General features: G+C 27.1%; 1 protein-coding gene across 3 annotated transcripts; it reads right to left on the reverse strand.

Moving 5' to 3' along the window:
• Positions 1–2: 2 nt before the first annotated feature.
• On the reverse strand, positions 3–10,670 carry LOC107441220 (uncharacterized). Of its 3 annotated transcripts, none has more exons than XM_016054392.5 (2): positions 10,520–10,670; positions 3–1,248 (listed from the first exon to the last, which is right to left on the reverse strand). In XM_016054392.5, the coding sequence occupies exon 2, from the start codon at positions 1,223–1,225 to the stop codon at positions 782–784; it is 444 nt and encodes a 147-aa protein (XP_015909878.1). In that variant the 5' UTR covers positions 1,226–1,248; positions 10,520–10,670; the 3' UTR covers positions 3–781. The 3 variants fall into 3 exon arrangements, with proteins under 3 accessions (XP_015909878.1, XP_015909877.1, XP_015909879.1); XM_016054391.5 differs by having other exon boundaries at positions 3–1,251; positions 10,520–10,667; XM_016054393.5 differs by lacking the exon at positions 10,520–10,670 and adding an exon at positions 8,880–8,999 and having other exon boundaries at positions 3–1,251.
• Between the last annotated feature and the right edge of the window lie 10,775 nt (positions 10,671–21,445).

Raw genomic sequence — 21,445 nt, forward strand, 5'->3', positions numbered from 1 at the left:
ACTTAAAATTTCGTACATTTTTATTACGGATATAAAAAATACATCTTATTACATGTTTACATAGAAAAAGAGACATATCGAATGATTAAAAACGGTTGACGGCCGATTCTTACATAGTATGCACAGCTATATGTTGGATTTCGACCTTTTATCAAACGTCATCCGATATACGAATATAGTATATAATGTATACCTTTGAAAATGAGATATATTTTGTGAAATGTTCTTTGGGTTTATTTACAAGGGGAGCGCCTTTTTGGCTACTGTAGGAATGCCATCTTCAGAAAACTACTGAAAGATACACAAAGTGCACGGCTCTAATATTTTTTGTCACTGGTCAGTCATGTGATTCATTCGAAACCTCAATTAAGAATTGATTACATTTAAACAATAGCGTATGTGGCTTAAGCAACTTAACCAATTTTCTATCTATACACTAAAAATAGTGATTCAGTTTTAGAATAAAACTTATGAAGTATCCAATCATAAATCCCCTTAAAATTTAAATTGAAGACATCATTAAAAATTTCAAATAAATTATGAAAGTTACTTAATTTTCTACCCTTCGTTTGCAAAAACAAACATATCAAAAACTGCAAATTTAGTTTCCCATGCTACTAATAAATCCACTTTCTAAAATCTTTAAAAAAAGTGGAGTGGTACGTTGACTTTTTTTTTACATTTTCAGAGTTTTCAAATCGATGCCAATCCCTTATTTCACCATGCCAGCAGACTAGGGAACATTAATTAATAATACTTTGAATAAATCTACATTTTTCATTTAATATCCACCATATGCTCCACCATATGCTCCTCCACCATACGCGGCTCCTCCAACTGGACTTGCAAATCCACCATAGGCAGACGCTAGACCTGGGTATCCTCCGTAAAGGGATGATCCTAAACCACCACCGTATCCCACTGCACCATAGGATCCATATGGTGAGCTAGCAGCAGCGTAACCTCCGTATGGTGGCATTGGCATAGGCATCATGGGAGCTCTTTGTTTACTTTGGTTCTGTGATTCTTTGTGTTTGGTAATTAAGGAAGCTAAGATAGAGGCTGCTACCAACATCTCTGAGGTCTTTTTGCTGCCAAGTCCTTTGTTACCAAGGCCAAGTAATCCTCCTATGCCAGCCTCAGCTTGTTGGATTACTAATCCTGTTAGTACTAGAAGAGAGAAAGTGAAGAGGGTGAATCGCCTTTGGTGATCTTGGTTTGGCATGGTAAGGCGAGTTTAGTTGTCAGCTACTGAAAAATAAAATTGTACTCAATTAAAAGCTGGACATTAATGTAAATTTATATCCTAAGTTGATCAAAAATGCTTAAATTTTTTTAGTGAATTCAGGTGAAGCATCATTGGAATTTTCGTAAAAAAAAAGTCAAATTTTCAAGGTAAATTTATTGAACAAATAATAAATAAAAGCATGGTTCTGCATAATATGCAATAAATTTAAAACATCGAATAAAATAAATTAAGTTAAGATGAACGCTTGCATTATCGATAACACTAGTTGGACAAAACTAAAAATGAAATACTTGATGACTGTTTTCAGCTTTATTCGATTTTTCCAACCATTTTACAGCTGATTTTTTTATCTGTTTCTTATTGTACATAGATTTTTTTTAAAAAATTGCATCATATTACTTAATTTTTCTTCTTCTTAAAATCAAGCTTCAACTCATTAGTTACGTTCATAGTACATATTGTTGTAGTCTTAAGTAAAATTCATGAAAATTGAGAAAGTAATTGTGTATATTTATACCAGTAGTTTGTAAACTGTGCCCAGTTTGGAAGATAATTAAACAATAAATAATGTGAACGTTATGTGTTATTTAACTCCAATGTTACAAAACAATGGCGTGGCAGAGTTTTTGCATTTATTTAAAGAAGCAGCGTCCCTGTGAATGGGTCATTGGTGCGATTCTCATTAAATAAATCTTAATTTAAGAATGGAATATACATCCGGGCACCTCAAAGCAGGAAAAGCTACGATCCAAGCTGAGAATGGAATAACCTCCATTAGTCTAAACGAGGCTCATCTAAATGTCCATTAGTGGAGGTTCTTCAAATAATCATCTAATCTCACTCGCTCATCAGAAACCATTAACTTAGTTATGATATATACATGCGGTAAGAAATGTATGTCAAGTTTAGTTGTTTTCTTCCAGTATATCTTTAACACCCGTCCCATATCCAGAAGCCTTTATTCTTGTACTCATTGGACCGTTGCAAAGCATGAATGATTTTTCAAAAACCATTAGCTCAGGTCCGGGCCTTTTGGAAAGAAAAAAAAATCTATACTGCTAAATCCATTTAATAATCTCTAAGAAAAAAACTTCCGTTTTGTTATCTCTTCAGTAGTCTTAACCCTCAAGCTAGTTTTTGTTCCACAAATTATCTTTTAACATTCTATTGTTTTGATTCCCATGCTACAGGATCTTGAAAGGATATGGTGGAGCAGATGATTTTAACCTTAATTCTTTACAGGTGTCACATTATCACTCTTTTGTATTATAGGAATCGAATAGTTATTTATTTGCTGATTTATTCAGCATTGAATTTGCCACAGTTGGAAACAAGGTCATAAAGCTAAAATTTGATATGATTAGCGATTAACGGCAAATGGAGAAATAGTTCTTTAAGGAGTCAATATTTAGCCATTCAAATTATTCTACGAAAAGACAATGCAATATTTGCTTTACTTTATTTCTGTACTTTTTGTTTATAACTCTATAACGCTCAAAAAAAAATTTTTTTTTCATTTTTTCATTTAGTAAATGTTCAAGCGATTTTCTTTTACACAGTGCAAAAATTACTTTTCAGAATGCTTAAAAAGTAGGGAAATTTCTGAATTTAAGCATTTTGAACGAAATTAACATAAAAAAAACGTATCTTAACTTAAAAATTGTTCTTTAGCTTAGGTTTGCTAAAATGTAATATTATCTGTGATGAAGCTGCATGGGATAGAAGTAATAGTACGATAAAGTAATATTACTTCAGTTATGTAAACGTGTAAATTTATGTGCCTCTAAAAGCTATTAAAAATTTATAAATAATGAAAATTATGCTCTGACCAAGCACAGTTTCAGAAAAATGTAATGAAATGTAGTAAAGTTTACTAGTAAATGTTTCTTATTAAATGCTTAGAGAATGAAATAAATCTGAATATTTGTTTTACCAAGTGAAAAACCTGAAGTGATTGTTTAACCAAGAGAAAACCAATTGAAATTTCACTAGATTTCAAAATTGAAATAACCTCTAATTAAATTTTATCTTACTTATGAAATATGCGTTTATTTTTAATTTTATATGGCTTGAAGCTTATAATGAAACATTCAGTTACGTTACATTTATAGTATTTTTAAAAGCATAGTTTCCATAATAATTTCATAATACATTGTTCAGTCTCTTTTATTTTCTTAAAATAAAGTTTTTTTCTCTCTATTTCCATGACAAACAATGATTTCTGCTCTATTTTAATGAAATATAATTATTAAAATTATATTTTTGCTCAACATTATTTTTATTAAGCAAGTCGTACGAGTAAAAGAAAAATTAACATTGCAGGCAAGTGCACCATTTAACAATTATTTACTTTATTCCATTTAAAGAAATCATTTTACGGAAAAGAAAAAGTATTTGTCAAACTAGTTTTACTTTTATTATTTTATACTTGTTAAGTCAATTCGCCTTAACATTTAATATGAAAATTATTTAGTTTTATACTTCCATTATCGAAGGCTCTATCAAGTCTCGTCAAAACAGAATCACTTCTTATACAATTCAATCAATTTCAGCATTCATAAGAGCTTATATTTTTCGAAAATGCGCAATGATTTTTCGTTAATGATTAATAGTAGGATATGCAAATAGAGTTATTTTATGAAGGTTTGTTCAAAACCAAGTATTACCATTACTTCAATCAAATATTTTCATCGTTTATAATAATTCATAATTAACAAAAAACTAAGTAATCAATTTTCCCAATTTTAAACATTAAGCTTCATTGATAAAAATTATTTTAACCAGGTCTCGTCAAAACTAAATGTAAATCCTTTCACAAAAAATATATTTATATCATTAACAGGAACTCATAACTTTTAAAAATGTGCAATGATTTTTAATTATTTCGAACAATCATTTATATTAACAAAGCTATTTAATCAGACCTAGTTGAAATTGATCCGAAGTAATTTCTTAAAAATAATATTTTCACTATTCATAAAATTTCAATAATTTTCCTAACTATAATTTATTTAATAATTTTCAATAACTTTCCTAATTTTTCCTACATTTCGTGAAGCAATGTGTTATAAATAAATTAACTCTGACATTTGAACACTTTGGACTTCTTTTTGAACACTTTCCGAGAAGCAATCTATTATAAATAAATTGACTCTGACATTTGAGCACAGCAAGTCGTAACAAGCTAAATAAGGAAAAGAAGAAACTTTTATGTAAACTCAAACAAAGACGGAAGGATAGCAATAAAATTGGGAGAAAGCTTTAACAACTCCAAAAGTAGAAAAGATCCCTTATCATCTTTAAGTACAAGAGGAAGAAAACTCACTCGCAACTTAGTTATGTAGGTCAACTCTTTTGCGCCCCAATAAGTGAGGGTTGTTGCACGATGGGTCATTGGCAAAGAACTATTCATGGAAAGAGTTGACCAAATGGATATTTTACTTTGCATTCATTTCCTCTAATTCATAATTCCATAAAGGGAGTTCATTCACGTTTTGTCGTTCATTGGCCCACCCTTAGGGGGACTATGCCTTGCTTTAGAAGGTCGGAAGATGAATGCATAGAATTTATGAATGATTTTCTTAAGAATTAATGAACATAGTATTCATTGGGTGTGAAAGATGATATATTATCAAAGCGCAATTACGCGCATAGGGTGAATATTAGCAGAGACCGGTCCTGTCTCCCTCCGATCGAAAATCAGCCTATATGTATCAGTGGGGCAATGTTACCTGTTTATATTTTCTTCTGGTGGTAGAGTCTGAAATGTAACTAATGAATACTACACAAAACAGTGATGGCCAAAATATTACAATATTTTAATTTTTCTTTCCTATTTCAAGCTGGCAATAACTTTTGCTTGGAGTAATAATGCTTTTAAAAGTTGTAAATCATTAAGGATATTTTCGAAGTCTTTTCGCCAAGAAATTTAAAAGAAAAGGCCAAGTTAGTATGCTTTTAACAAGGCCTTCAAAGCAAGGCTTTAATTTTTAACCATAAACACTATCTTGTTGTTAAGAATTATCTGGATTCAAAACGGCCAAATAACTACGATATTTTTTTAAAAAATGTGCTTAACTTTTCATGATATTAGCAATTTGGTTAGATTTTCCATTTACTTCAAAAGCATTATTATCAATTTTTACATATTTTTATGAACACTTTGAGTAATATGCATACTTTTGCATACATTTATGAACAACGTTGAAGTAACATGTCAAATACTGAAAATTATATCACTAATGCTTTTGCTTTCAAGAAACTGTAGTTGTTCTTCACTTTGACATTTTGCGCCATTTTAATTATTTGCTTAGAAACAAAGCTTAATCTAACAGTCAGAGATAGGTTATTTCTGTTATTTTCTGTTACCAATTAGTGATATTTAAAGAAAAGCATAATTATCGTGAAAAATTGTTATTTCGCAAGACAAAAAAGTATCTAAAGAACAGCCTTAAAATTCTCAGGTACATATTCAGAGAATATATGTTATTTTATAACAAAACCAAAAAAATTTGTACTTGAATCTTTTGACCATGTTTGCACAATTTAAGATTTTAACAAAATTTGCTATTTCCCCGGTAATAATGTTTGTAGAGCTTCGTATTAATTGATGTCGATCATGACTGTGCATTGTAAAAAAAAAAGAAAATAACGAAAGAAGATTTTTCTCTATTTTCTTAAAGCAAAGAATGAAGGAAAATAAAATATATTAAGTAAATAATTTTTTGAATCAAAGCCTTAACCTAGGCAACAGATTCTGCCATATACTTAAACTATCCTATTACATAGAAATGCATAAAAAGCATGTTAAATTTAATGCATTCTTGTTTTTGCCTCACATTGTTGAAGTATTAAAAAATTATATTAGTTTAGCCATTTTGCAGAAATAAGTATCACTAAAAATTTTATAATTAAAACTTCTTGTGTAAAAATATGGAAGCAATATTACATTATCTCTAATAGTTTATTTAAGAATTCTAAGCATCTACGTCGCTTTAATTTTTATTAGTTGCTCACGAGACAGCTGGATAGAAAAGGGCTAATATTTCTCTAATGTTTGGTTTCCTAATTGCTTCCTAAATTCTGTAAATAATCTCTATTCAGATTGATTAAGAGATTATCTAAGGAAACGATGAAGGGGTCCTAGAATCGATTGAGTAGGAAATTATGTGTAGATTTATAAATTATTTGATTATAAAAAAATCTAAGTTACATCAATAAATGTTTTTAGATAGTTTAAAAATTCACAGTAAATGATGCAAAAAGTAATTTTTAAGAAATATTCTAATTTTTTGAGACAATCAACTATAATTCAGATAAAATTCATTCCAAACGCAATCAATCAAAAATTGATTTTAATTTTGCAGTAAAATTTAATTCCACCTGAGCCTGCTTGAAACCCAATTATAATTATATAAATTTTTAAGGCACATTACAATATATCACACACTAGTTACAGATTATGAATTTACCTTACAGTCGGACTCATTTACTGGAATTTCTTTTTTATAAGAGAATGAGAAATTTTTAAACAAAAAGCAAAAATCTAAGTACTTATTAATTTTTGATTAAATATTTCTTGAATTTTTTCGTTCCATTCATTTCACTTTTGTTTTATGTTGACGAAAATAATTTCATGTATTCGACCAATTTCTTCTATATTCTGCGATAAATAAAAGCTAAATTTAATTTTGTATTTAATAAATAGAATTTTCTTCCTCTTGTGATGTCATGCGCTTAACATCAGGCCACGTGAAAATGATAAATAAGACTTAAAATAGACATGGAAGTCATGATAATAATTAATAAATATAAAGCTAGAATAAAAAGCATATTATAGACTTATCTTTTCATTACTAGCTTTACTTTTCACAAAAAAATATTATGCATGCAATCAGGATTTATTTATTAATAATAATTACTTACGATATATATGAGCACATTTTTGGGAAAACGTTGCTTACAAGTTTGCCACTTTATTAAACAAAATATAAGAAAAACAGTTATCTAAATTGCTTTTGACTCTACTTAATCAAAGTAGGACCTAAACTTAGTAAATTATTTCCTTTTACTTCCATAAAGTGTTTCAAATGTAATTACTGAGCATTAATGGTAAAAGAGACGCACTTTATTCCTGATTCTCCTTTGAAAATTAATACAAACATTACCGGTGAAATAATATTGTTTATATCGCAAACTTCTTAATGATTTCCCTTACCATACGCTTTCAAAATCCTTTGTAGTAAAATGTACTCTCATTGGGGGTAGCAAGAGAAAATAATAAAATAATTTTTAAAAAAACAATATTGATAGATGATTAACATAAAAATCATTTTAGTAAAAAAAGCTTAGTGAGAAGAAATATTTTAGTTGCTGTAGTTAACTTTTTTAATTATAAGTATAAACAGTCATCATGTTTATATGATGTATTTTTTTTGAGAACCAATTAATGCAAAATTTAGTACATAAGCTAAGAGATGTGAATCTAATTATAAGTAAAGGAGTTTTGCACAAATTTAATAATTTAATTCATGTTTTTGAACTTAACAGTGAGTAAATCCGATTTTCTTATATTGCAAGCGATATTTTTTGTTAATTTAATAAAAAACCACTGATTGGATATTTTTTTGGGATTTTTTTGAAAATGCTTGAAGTACTATGAACAACAGCAACAATATTCTATCGTGTTTGTTTCGTAACTACTATATTTAAAAAACTTAATGTTTTTAGATTTTTTTATAGCTAAAACATTTTGTTTTATAATTATGTTCTTTAGACATACCTTTGAAACACTTTTCTCAGAAAAAATTTTGCAAAATCATACGCGAAACATATCAGTTGGTATTAGAGCCTCTCTTAAATTGATAAAAGATAGCAATTTTTTAAAAAGCAAGTATTTTATAGGTTTCTATAGTTATAGTACAAGATTAAGGTATAATATTTTATTTCAATGTGCTTCATTATGTTTAAGAATTTGAAAACAATTATTCATTAAATTTTAAAAAAATGAAAACACATTATATTTCAATGAAAATAAAATCATCTAAATCAACATAAGACTGTAAAAATAGCTAACGAATTTCATATAATTCTCAATCTGACATTATACATTCGAATGGATTACAAAAATAAGCACTCATAATTCAGAAATTATCTCATTTCTTGAGAAAAAAGTATTTACTTCAGAAAATTATCACCTTCTTTGATTTGAGGATATGAATTTCATCATAAGCACTAATTATTCATTAAAATCGGCATGTTTTGGCATTGTCGTATTCTTAGGTATAATAAAAATGGAATGCTAATAAATTTAACAATTTATGCTCTAAATTCAATGAAATATTTTAAATTAATAACTGTAATGAATTGGAATGAAAAAACTGAACTGTGCATGGAATTTGATAAAATGAATAAAGTTTGAATGGGAAAAAAATAGATTAAAAAATAATTCATTTTATAAATAAAAACCACGGAAGAAAACATTCGAAATCGCAAATTTATTTCAATTAATTTTATCAATAATTTAAATGCTAATATTTTTTTACAATTACAACAATTTGCAACTATTAATAAATAATTTTCTTCGAAAATATTCTTTCCATCAAGTAAATAAAAATAAAGATCAGCATACCTTTAGATAAAAAATAAAAATTCGATATATAATTATACATGGCATCCGAAATGTTCCATTAGCTCCTATTTACAAGAAATATTTTATCTTTTTAGATATTATAAATGGCACGCTTCTCTCACAATGCGGATATTAATATCATTAATCCTATCAACTAAGATGATTAGTTAATCATCGATCTTATCAGATTGATAAAATTGATCCATTATTGTGCATATTTCTCTGTCTACTCAACCATGAAGAACGAATGTGTTGAATTTTAATTGAGACATTGACCTTTTATTCTAGATAAAATGGCTTTAATTCATTTTTTGTGTTTGAAGTAACAGGATCATGCCGTTTAATATTATTTCTTGTCTTATTAATATCTTAATTGTTTTTTTTTTCTGTTGCTGATTTATGATACAAATATTTATAAAAAAATGGAAAATTGCAAGAAATATTTTCCGAACATTTTTTTGTTTAAAATATTAGCAAAAAAATGCCCTTAACAATTTAAATTTTTTAATAAAAAAGTAAAAAATATATATATATTGAATTTTATTTAAACGAATTAAAGCTTCCCTGTGACTTAAAAACATTTATAAATTGGTTTCCATGATTGCATTAACGTTTTAAATTATCGATCGTTATTTCAATCGTGGATTCATCAAGTTATGGCCGTCATCGTTTCATGGCCTTAAGAAAAGGAATCAAGTTTTTAAATTTCACATAAATAAGCTTCTAAAAATTGGAATTAGTGATAAAACAATTCTTATCTAAATTTTATTTATTCAAAAATTTACCTATTAAATAATGTATTAAAAACCTAGAGCCTGTAAAAAAAATTTAATTCTATTCTGATTAAAGATTTGTTGAAGATTTGGTGTAATTAATAAACTAAATATTTTGTAATTTTATAATGTAAATTTTTAATATTATTACTATAGTTCCGCCATACATATTTGGAAAAACTTTACTTTCTATATTTTGCTCTAGTTAAGCATTTTTACTTTAAAAGATTTTGATAAAATTCTTTTATATTATTAAAAACAGAAATAAGTTATATTACTCGTACACTTATTAACACTTAAAGAAATGTAACAAGCTGAGTTATAATAATTTTAAAACATAAATCAGCATTTTCTCGTTTTATTCACCATCCGCAATAAGAATTATGGGAGATTGACGATACAGACTATAATTTTTTACACTTCATAACAAAATTGTGTTCTTTGAGTAAGATAAATATTTAGAAAAATCAAACTTATCTACTGCGAATAATTTTATATTAATTTTCAAAATGTAGGTGAAAATAAGAATGAATATATCAATGTAAAATATGACAATAAAACAAAATTCGATAGCATGTGTTATTGGTTTGATAAAATGGAAGATTTAAAAGGAATAAGTTAATAAAATAATTTTATATATATTTTCTGCTTGTCATTAAAATTATAATTATATTAATCAATTTAAAATTTTTCACTTTTGTTTTTAAGATATTGAAATAAAGAAATATGATTTAAAGTATTTCATAATTAATAAATTAATTCTAATGAACGCACTTTATGTACACTTCGTTATTCTGAATATGACTTTAACTTTCGCTTTTGAAAGAAAAAATAAACTTATCATTTTCACATTTGTAACTTACTTACCTTGACAATTCGAAGAACTAGTGAATCCCTGCTATTCCCAAGATAGACAAACTATGTGTAAGGAAAAAGTGAATGAGACGGACTCTTAAATAGGGGTGGAGGGCCCGCGGCCACTATTTCTAGGTCAGCAGACTCTGTTCCCGATATAGGCCATGCGCTCAAGTTCATTGCTGTGCTTTACTCCCATCTTCGTTTCTACCGTAAGAAACTTTTTAGGGGAAGATCCACAAATTAAAGAACTAAGATCATTATTTAAAAGAAGAAATTTAATTTCAAATTATTGAAAAATGGTTCTACTTCATTTTTCTCCCCTTCCTTTTTTTTTCAAAACTACATTGCAAATTAATGTAAAAATTTTAATTTCTTACTAGCATATTTTTGATGTCTTAGATCTCAGTTTTAAATACTCTTGTATATGAGTTTTTAAATGTAAATGTATTCCATTATAAACCATTGAGATAAATTATGAAGATATTTTTTAATTTGCATACACTGTAAAAAATTTTGGAACAAATCACGGTAAAAAGTACAGGCACACAGGGTGTCAGTACTTCTGACCATTAAAATCCATTTTTACCGGAGTTAAAATCCATTGTTACGGAACAAAAAAAAATTCTGACTGTAAGTTTTACAGTAATAATCACCGAAAAATAACTTAATCCTTCTAATAAAAGGAACATTACTGTAAAAATTATGGCATAATATTTTACGGTGAAAATGAATTTCTCGGTAAAATGGAATTTACGGATGATGCATCCAAAGTTCCGATACTTAATACCGTAATTGGACCTGGAATTTTTTACAGTGTTATAAAAATTTGAATTCATGTAACATTTAAAGCAATTGTGCGTAACACCATGTGATTTTTATTTTATTTTTTTGCAAGCACATTTTTAAAGAATTAGATATCATTATCATTATTTATTTTCCTGGTATACTTACTTAATTTTAAATTTCTTTTAAACCTATTTCCAAAGTTGCATCATGAAAATTGCGTTTAAAACAATTGGCTGAGATCTCTTTATAATTTTTACGAAAAAAATTTGATTAAGAAAAAGGAAAATTAAAATGTGATTTTTTAATAATTTTGAATTTTTTATTATTATATTTTTGAAATTTTAGTTATTGTTGCTAATTTTTTTGTGTATCAGTATTTAAACATTGAAACTTATTTCTTAAAATTCTTAATAAAAACTGCATTCAAACAAATCAAGGCAATTGCAAAAACTATTATGATATATTTTTTATTTTTTAATTATTTTTTATTGTATTTTTGAAGTTTCAGATGATCTTATATAAAAAGTTTTAAACTGTAAACTAGACAAAACTATCAGAATATGATAAAATTAACCCCGTTTATAGCTGTATAGGAACACCAAAAAGATCGTTAATTTTTACCGAAGTGTCTTAGTAATGATTTGTGTAAAATTAACTATAAAGTATAGTGTAGTAATAAATGATAAAATTTGGTAATTTCATCATGATACCTTAGAGCATGGAACAAAAAAAGCATTTGTTTGGTTAAATTTACTGTTCAGTTTTGTATTTTTTTTATCAAATGAGAGGAAATAAATACTTTAATTTTGAAAATCAGAATTTTTGGTAAATCGTTATCAAATGAACAGAAAAAAATACCATATTGGAATGGTTTAAATAACGTATATTTTGGTTTTATTCCAGAATTATGGTTTTCTGTGCAAGAAATGTCATTGCCATAAAGTGCGGTAATTCTCCCAGAATATTTTCTCCATGTAAATATTTATTACGTATTTTTCAATGATTCATTATAAATAAAATTACACTCAAAACAGCTAAAAATTACCATCGAAGCTGCAGTAATATTTGTTTTATGATTTAAAATGTTTATAACTGTACTGCTAAAAAAGAAAATTTTTAGCTGTATAAAGATTAGCCTGGAAAAGGTTTATTGTTATGATTTAATGTCCATCCTGGACAAACGAGTAACTAAAAAAAGAAGAAGATTTTTTCTTAATAAATATTTTTTTAAGTCTCAGAAATGTCTTCTGATAAATTCTTCTTTGTACATTTTAGTTAAGAAAATATTTTGGATTGATCTAAATTATAATTTTGATAAATAAAGCCTAGAACATTAATATTGTGTTTTGTTGTTTATTATATTCTAAGCATTTTTAAAAACTTTCTAAAGTAAAAATTAAGAAATATTTCAAAACAAGTATTTCACATTTTATTTTTGTCAAAAGTTTATTCTATGAACTCTCCAACTTGTTCAAAAGCTTATCGTTAAAAAAATAATCGGTTCAGCAAAATAAAAATAGAAGTATTTCGCATTTCATTGCAGGAATTTAGATAAGTATTGTTCTATTAGTTACAAGAATTTAGATAAGGAGTTTTTACGGATATGTTAGGAATCCCAGAAACAAATCTTAAGAAGAATTAATCGAGGAATAAGAAAAGAAAATCAGGTTAAGAAGATAGGGAAATTTATCAATCGTTATAATGTAAACTATATCAAACGGATTTGATTGATGCAATAAAAAAATAAAATTTGGTTCTAAAAAAATTAGAAATAGAAAAGAATAGCGTGAAGAAGGTGGACTGGAAAAGGATAATGAAGATGATCAAGACCCACCCTGAACTCTCAAGAAATTGAAGAAGAAAAATCCAGTGTATTTAAAAATGTCTAAAACTTAGAAATGTTTTAAGGTTGAGATAAAATATTCTAGGTACATTTAATTCGTGAGGATATCGAGCCATTTTTGATAGGAACTCTCTCAGAAGAATTTGCTCAACTTTTGAACAATAATATTTGTACACACATTGAAAAAAATGTGCATCGTTAAAATGTGCTGCAATCATTAAATTGTTTCTACAAAGTTGTATCGAAATAAAACGTGGTAAAAACAATGTAATAATTACACTATTTCTACCAAGTTATATGAAAAGGCATTTTTCAGGTTTTATTTTCAAATTATTCTTTCAATATAGTTAGTTCTCCAACACAACTAAATTTTAGCTTTTTTTATTTGTTAAATTAGTTCATTAAATTGTTAAATTAGTTCAGTGATATCTTTTTCCTTCAAATCAATTACAGTATAACGATGCACAAATAGCATATCTATTTTTAGCAAGAGGTGCCTTTTAACACCTTAAATAATTTTATATTATATAGGATATTTTATGTTATAAATGACATTCTGTTGCTTTTCGTTGCTGTGACAAAAAATTTAACAATGCCGAGAATTCACCGGGTGCCGTAATGTATTAATACATTTATTACTTAAATTATCTAATGTTAGCTGATATTTTGAAATCCAGGCAGTTCTGGTAATTACTGACTATTTAAAAATCATTTTGTATAAACATATATTACTAGAATTTTTTATTTTCAAAACAGAACATATTCACCGCAGTTTCTAATTATCTAAAATGGTAGCTTGATTTGCTACTGACACATACCCGTTTTATACGTCGAAATTCGTAAATTGTTTGTGCACTGAGAGTAAAAGTATGAACAAAACCTACCTGGTACAATTTACCGTGTTTCAGGCTCTATGAGAACACCAAAAAGCTCAGTAGCTTCCCGTGAAAAGTTTTTGTAATGAATTTAGTAAACTTAACAATAAAAATTTTCATTTATAATATCTTATAAAATTTGGTAAATGTAATAATTTGTAATTTTGTCATGATATGAGCTTGGTATAAAAGCCATTTATTCGGCTTGTATAGTCTGTCTCACGCTATTTACTACAGAGGAGAGGACTTTTATATGGTTCTCGGACCTTGCACTGATTGAAGCAGCTATACTGTCCTCTAAGATATGCAAATTCTCTAAAAAGTGCGAAATGCAAATCCGAAAAAAAATCTGTTTATGTTTACATTTTTATGGAGTCGATCACGGAATTACGAATCCTAATATTTCTTTACATCATCATGTGCGAAATGAAACTACTAATAATATACCAGGCTTACTTGCTATGAGATTAATTCGGATGAAAGTTGAGTAAGGTATTGAAATAATTATCAAATAAACTGAGGTCGATTTTAACAAATTGTTTAGGTCATTTTAACTTGAGAATTGCATGAAAATCTCATAAACAAATTACATAAATTATATGTTTTTTTTTCCTTTAGAAAGTTGCAATACTTATTCTGATCAAATTCTTTTTTGATTAGTGGAGTTTCATATTTCGCGATTCTTAAATTCTTTATATTGTATAAAATTCTGAAACGAGCTACTGTAAGAAGTACTAGCACCCTGAGCGCAGCATCCATAAAATTTTATATTGTAATTTTTATTGAAATATTTAATTACGACGGTGATTCAGGGATTCTACAGTAATGAATTTGCGGTTCACCAATTACGGTTCATCAATACGGTTTATCAATTTTTGACAATTAATAACGGAAAATACGGTTTATCAATTTTTTTCAGTAAAGTGTACCTTGAGTGCACTTTTTTAACCGTAATTTGATCCGCATTTGTAAAGAAATTGGAAACAAATTATTTTCAACATCATAAAAGTAATTAGCATTGAAAACTTCAGAAGCTGTGTAGATTATCCAGTTATTCCCAACTACATTCAGTTAGGCAAAAATAAATTTTTTACTCGACACTACACTTGGAAAATGAACCTTTCGTTATTGTTACTAATAAGTTTTTAAAAATTGTAAAAATTAAAAATAATTTTTTTAAAGAATTTTATAGATATGAGGATGTTTTTTCTTGAAATATGTTTTCACTTCAATTCTTTTTTAATTTTCATATGTTAACTAAAAATAACCAAGCACCTAATTAGTGATAGTGCAGAAATAAAATAATAAAAAATAAAATGTGGTCAATAAGAATAATCAGAGCGCATATGTATTTCCCCAAACATTTCTGGGAAAGTGTTTTTTTTTCCTTTTAAAAAAGTTTAAATTTTTAAGAAATGACATTCATTAAAATAGGGCAAAGTTCTTATTTATTCATCACTGTTTATTTAACCCTTTAAATGAAGCACCAAAAGCAGCAAGAGCAAAACAAGACTTCTATTGTGTGAGGTTTCAGATTGGCAACTAAAACTTAGGAAAATACGAATTAACTGTATCAGTTTTCATTTAGTTTGGTAGGTTCTTAGAAATTTTTGAAAATAAAAAATCTCTTGCTATTGAAGAAGAAATTATGTATAACACTTAAACAATTATTATTGTTTAAAATATAAGAATTGCAACTAAAATTTTTAGAATAAAATTAATTAACTGTGTTTTTGTTTAGTAGAATTTTAGTAATTTTTGAAAGAAAAAATATTTAATTCTAGTGTGTATTTTTGGTCAAACTGAAAAGCAAAATGTATTAAACGAAATTTTACATAAAAAACTTGAATATAAATATATTTTAATTATTATAATAATAAAGAATAATTATTATCATTCATAAAAATAATCATAAGAATAATAAAAAATAATCATAAGAAGTATATATATGAGTTAATTACTATAATAAATCATTTGCTGAAAGAAAAACAAAAATTTCGTCGGTTTGTATGAATTAACAATTATGTATTATGTACATTAACATAATTAATTATGCTCATTACATAATTAATTATGCAATTATGTAATGAGCTGAACAATGAAAAAAGGTTAAGAAAACTACTTGGATACCATGTCTTCTGGCTCTATGGAAACATCAAAAAGTTCATTAATTTTTATCGTAACGCTTTGGTAAAGGCGTTTGGTAAAATTGCAAATAAAATGCGTTTTTATTATCATGAAATTGGGTGGCAAATATGGTAATTTTACCAAAAGAAACATTAATTTTAACAGTGCTAGGTATAATTTAAAATTATGCAAATATGTTCAGTTAGATAGTTCCTGCATTATATACTCAATGCTTGTTAACTTTATTTTCAGTAGGTTAATTTTTTTTTCATTATTCTATTGAAGGTTATTCTATTGTTAGTTTTTTTTAATTATTTTATTATTCTATTCCTCTTTAATATTCTATTGAAGGAACCTAGGACCCAATAAAGTCGAATCAACGCCTATGAACTTAAATATAGACTTAATAATAATTTGAAACCTTTAAACTCATTGCAATAATATAGAATCTTCGCATTCATTTAGTCTTCAAATTTTAATGTCTACTTTATTGATTTTAGATTACTATAGTTAAAAATTTTAAAAAGCGTAACATCATTCATGATACCATGGGATGAGATAAGTTAATTGAGCCATTTTTAATCAAGCAAAAGTTTTTTGAATTATAATCTATCGGTTTACATCATATTAATTAATATTCTATTTCAAATTAAGGATAAATTTTTATAATGGTTTAAATGGTAATTTAAATTGGCTTTAGCATTTTAGTTTCGTTAAAAATAATAAACAAAATTAGAGATAATCTCACGTTAAGACTTAAAAATTACATAGAATGATTCATACATAGAATTTGGAATATTACTTAGAAACGAAATGATATCCTAGTGATTAGAGAATTTCAGTCCGCAGGTCTCAGGGTTCGATCCTCGTCTCGAAGCTAGTAAAGTCTGCCATCTTGTGGTCGGTCATTGGGTAGAGGAATATGGAGAAAATTTCCTTCCTTTACAGATCTATGTCTAAATTAAGGAAGTAGTCTCACGAATGAGTGGTGCTGCCATCTATCCATGGGGTTTTGAGCTTAGACCTACTTTCACCCCTGCGGTGTTCTCTAGTCAAGAGAAAGGCGCACCTTTCTGATTTAATTCGCAAATGTACTATGACTGGTGAGCTTGTCTAAGTGTCATTAAGAACAACAGCAACAATATAGAAGTCCAATTATTATAACAATTTAGAAGTTCCAAATTTTCCCAGCTAAAATTTTTTTCAGAAAAGCTTTTCAATGGAATCATTTTGTAAAATAATATTTTGTATTTTAAGTTTGATAAGGGAATGTTTCCAGGAGTAACATTTGGATGTCCCTTTTTCCATTGTGAATGTGGATAAAATTTTATCGTTAAAGATAAAATTTAGAAATTTTTTTTATAAACTTTCCTCTTGAAAAATTTTAATTTTGTACAGAAATATTTCTGCGCGAATATTTGATTAAAATAGGGCTCCACACTATTCTAGAAATTTTTTTTTAAGTTCAGTTTAATATCAAGTTTTCATTTCTCATTTCTTTTCGTCTTCTTTCATTATTTATTTGTTTTTGTTGAACAGAAAATGGAAAGAATTGAAAAGAGAAATTTTAAAAATGAATTAAGCACATTGCAATGGAAAATATTTTGTGCTATAAAATATTTTCACCGAATAAATATTTCCTTCAAACAGCATTTTCCAAGATGATGTCAAATTTTTGGTCTTAAGCTGCACGATGTGCTTAAAATTGATAGTCCAATGTCAGTTTTTTTTAAAGTTATGTTGAATGTAGCTAAGCAACGTTGATACCGAAAGTGAGAAGTTTTCAAAATTGACTTCGAAAATTTGCTCGGCGAAACACCCCCATTTTTAAGACTTTTTCTTTTTCTGAGCGGTAAATTTTCCAAAACTGGATGTCATAAAATGTGAATATAACGTAGCAAGAGACACTTTAGAAATTAATTTTATTAGTTTAAATTCATAATATTCATAAAAAGTATTATATTTGGACATAAATTTTTCATAAAAGAGAAAAATATAATTTCACCAATAAACCTATTATTTTAGAACTGAAATTTTTTTTCTGGAATTATACTCGATATTGGTGCCGTATGTTTAGGATTTGAACTGCAATTTTGCCTGAATGTGGCAATAAAATTCTTATATTGTAGGGATACAAATGTAATTGAATTTTAACGTTACAACATGAAATTCGGATTTAGACTGAGAATCTGTTCATATACAAGATCTGAAATATCAATTTTTTTTAAATATGCCTAAAACCTTAATTTAAAAATTAGAAAAGTTATTTTAGAAATTAAATTTTCAAATTTGTTACATAAAATTTGTAACTTTTTTTAAAATTCAAAAATCAAAAGTATTGTTCTAAAATATTTTAGAAATTAAATTTTTAAATTTGTAACATGAAATGAGTTACTTTTTTTTTAATTTAAAAATTAAAAAAAGTTATTTTAGAAATTAAATTTTCAAATTTGTTGCACGAAATGTGTAAGTGTTTGGAATAGATAAAGAGGGAGTGTTTTTCCTTTTGTTTTTTGTGCTTTTATGCTTTTTAGTGCTTTTACTTTTTTTATTTATTTCTTATTTTTAACGCAGAAAATAATTACTCAAAGAACATATATTGAACTTTTTGTGTGATACATATGCTTGCGTGATTCATACTCTTTTTGCTATACATATATATTCATTTTGATATAGATAGAACTCTTTAATGCTGCCATATACAAACTTCAGATTTTTTGACTTAAAAAAAATTGACTTAACATAATGTTGTATAGTGTGGAATAAAACAAAAAAACATCCACAGTATTTTTTGATCTAATGATCGGATTTACACGCACTAGGTCGAACTTTAAAAATATATGACCTTTTAAAAATTCTATTTTTCAAGAGGTGTTTGACTGATTTTGTTCAAATTTTGTATTTTACCATATAAAATTAAATTATTAAAAAAATTATCGAGATACAGTGAAATACGCAAAAAGAAAAATTAACATTAAGAGGTCCAAAGTTTTACCCCTCTGCTGATCATACTATTGGGACCATATTTTCGAGATTGCCGAGATTGGCTCGTTCCTCCTTATTTTGAGGGTTAAGAAATCCGAATTCGTCGAAATGAATCATGTTTATTCAGAAAAAGTACGTTATTGTGCCTGATTTCGTTGCTTAAAATATAGCCAGCACTAGTTGATTAGCATATTAGAGGTGATCTTTTCGTATCATTACGAATGAGTCGTAGTGCGTGAAAATCTGATTATAAAATCAAAAAATATTCAGGGTGTTCCGTATCTGTTTTTTTTTAACACTATACATGAGATAACATCTATTTTGAGTTTTTTTCCGAACTTAATTATTGAATTTAGATATACACAATTAATGCCTATTTTTAAGCATTTTATCAGCAAGCAGCCTGTCTACGTAATATTAAATAAAATTTCATTAGAATATTTTAAGCATTTATAGTTTTGCGAAGAACATATTTTTTTTTTTACATATTGCGTGCGACAATTCACAAAGAAATATAAGTGTGCTAACTTGACCTATTATTTATTAAGCCAATTAATGTTTATTATGAAAAATATAAATTAATGAAAAACAAGATGTCTCATCCATATCTTTTATCATCATCATATGATATGAATTCATAGCTTACATAATCATCTTCAGAGATGAGATTTAATTATTTTAGAATTTTCCTTTCATAGAGATCATTCACTTCAAAGTGCCCATTTTTATTAAATATCATCACATAAGAACCAAACACTGATTGATATGCATCAAGAAAAGCAAGTTTCGAGATTAAAATAAGTCAAGTTACGGTTATTTCTTCGGGCAAAAAAGTTGACACCAAAAAATGAAGAGAAAAAAAAACTGAAAATTTAACTTAGCACGTTTAGATTTTACGGATCATCAATATAAGACTAGTTGTAGATTTTTAATAAAAAATTGATTCATTATATTGTACAACTTAAATAAAACATTTACAGCAGTAGCTTGCATAGCGTATTAACAGAGAAAAACACGCCATTCCTTCCTTTCATGGCATGAAACTATTCATAACTTTCATAAAGTTGTGTTAATGATGAAACTAAATAAGAAAACTTTGCTTAAAATTTGAAAAAAAAAAGAGATTTAGTTAAAAGTAAACACTTATAAAACATGCTTTCATTATACAGGGCAAAAGAAATTTAGCGTCTGTGTTTAGGTGAAATCATTTGGTGCAAAAAATAATAAGCATCGCATTATATACTTCATAAAAAAGCTAATAAAAATCAACATGTAATGTAGAAAGATAATAAAAGTCAACATGTTTCAAGACATGAATGAACTTGCCCGACATGAAAGCAGGAAAAAAGTGAAGTTGCCAATAAAAAATCGAACATAAAGAGGAAAACAAAACTAGCAAACAGTAGTAGCCGAGAGAGGCAAATAAGAATAAGAGGCATTTCCACGCTCTATAAAAAGGTTGTGAGAAACTCATGCTTTTAACAAGGTAATTGAAATGATTAATATGAATGAAACATGATTCCAAAACATTAGGATGAGTTGAAGTGACAGTTCCGAAAAAGATTTAAGCGTTGTCGAAGATTGAAATTCCAACGATGTGCGGCATTTGAGGATTTATCTATATATCTACATATCGTGTTCCTTCAGTCTATTTTTCTATCAAGTAAAATGTTCCCTTTCAGTTTCGATTAGATATTTGACGGCTGCAAGGGGCTAATTTAATTCGCGATCCTAAAATTCGTTCGAAATATTTAATTGGTTCGTTCGGTAGAGCCACATGAAAAATAGATATTTGTTTTATAGTCTTAGGACTCTACATAGATAAAAATAAGAATGCAGACGATTTTCATCCTTTCAAATATTTTAAAGATTAAATTAATAATATTTGCTATTTTATAGCTTTTATTAAAAATATAGTTTTTGCATGTTTTTTAGTATTTAATTAATTTCTATTATAATTATTTATCATTCGGGTAAACTCAATGATCTTCATTATAGAATTGGTGGATTACATCACCAAATTAGCATTTTTAAAGTTATTTGATTACACGCGTTTATTTTACTTATAGTTATGTTTTTAAAGCGTGAATCTGTAAATCTAAATAATTTAAAATTGTATAGGAGAAACGTACAAAATATGAGTACTCTTATTGACGCGAATGATGCTTGATTAAATTTGTTATTACGTAATGATTTGATTACAAAAATAGCTATGTTCTAGAAGGAAAAAATAATGGAGAAACGATACTTATTCGTTTTGGGGAATCGTAAAAAATCGGCACTAAATTATTGTCTCCAATGAAGCCTAATTACTTTCGG

This window comes from Parasteatoda tepidariorum, chromosome 2, assembly GCF_982258835.1.
Source record: "Parasteatoda tepidariorum strain Cologne lab strain chromosome 2, Ptep-v5.0, whole genome shotgun sequence".
Taxonomy (NCBI): Eukaryota; Metazoa; Arthropoda; class Arachnida; order Araneae; family Theridiidae; genus Parasteatoda; species Parasteatoda tepidariorum.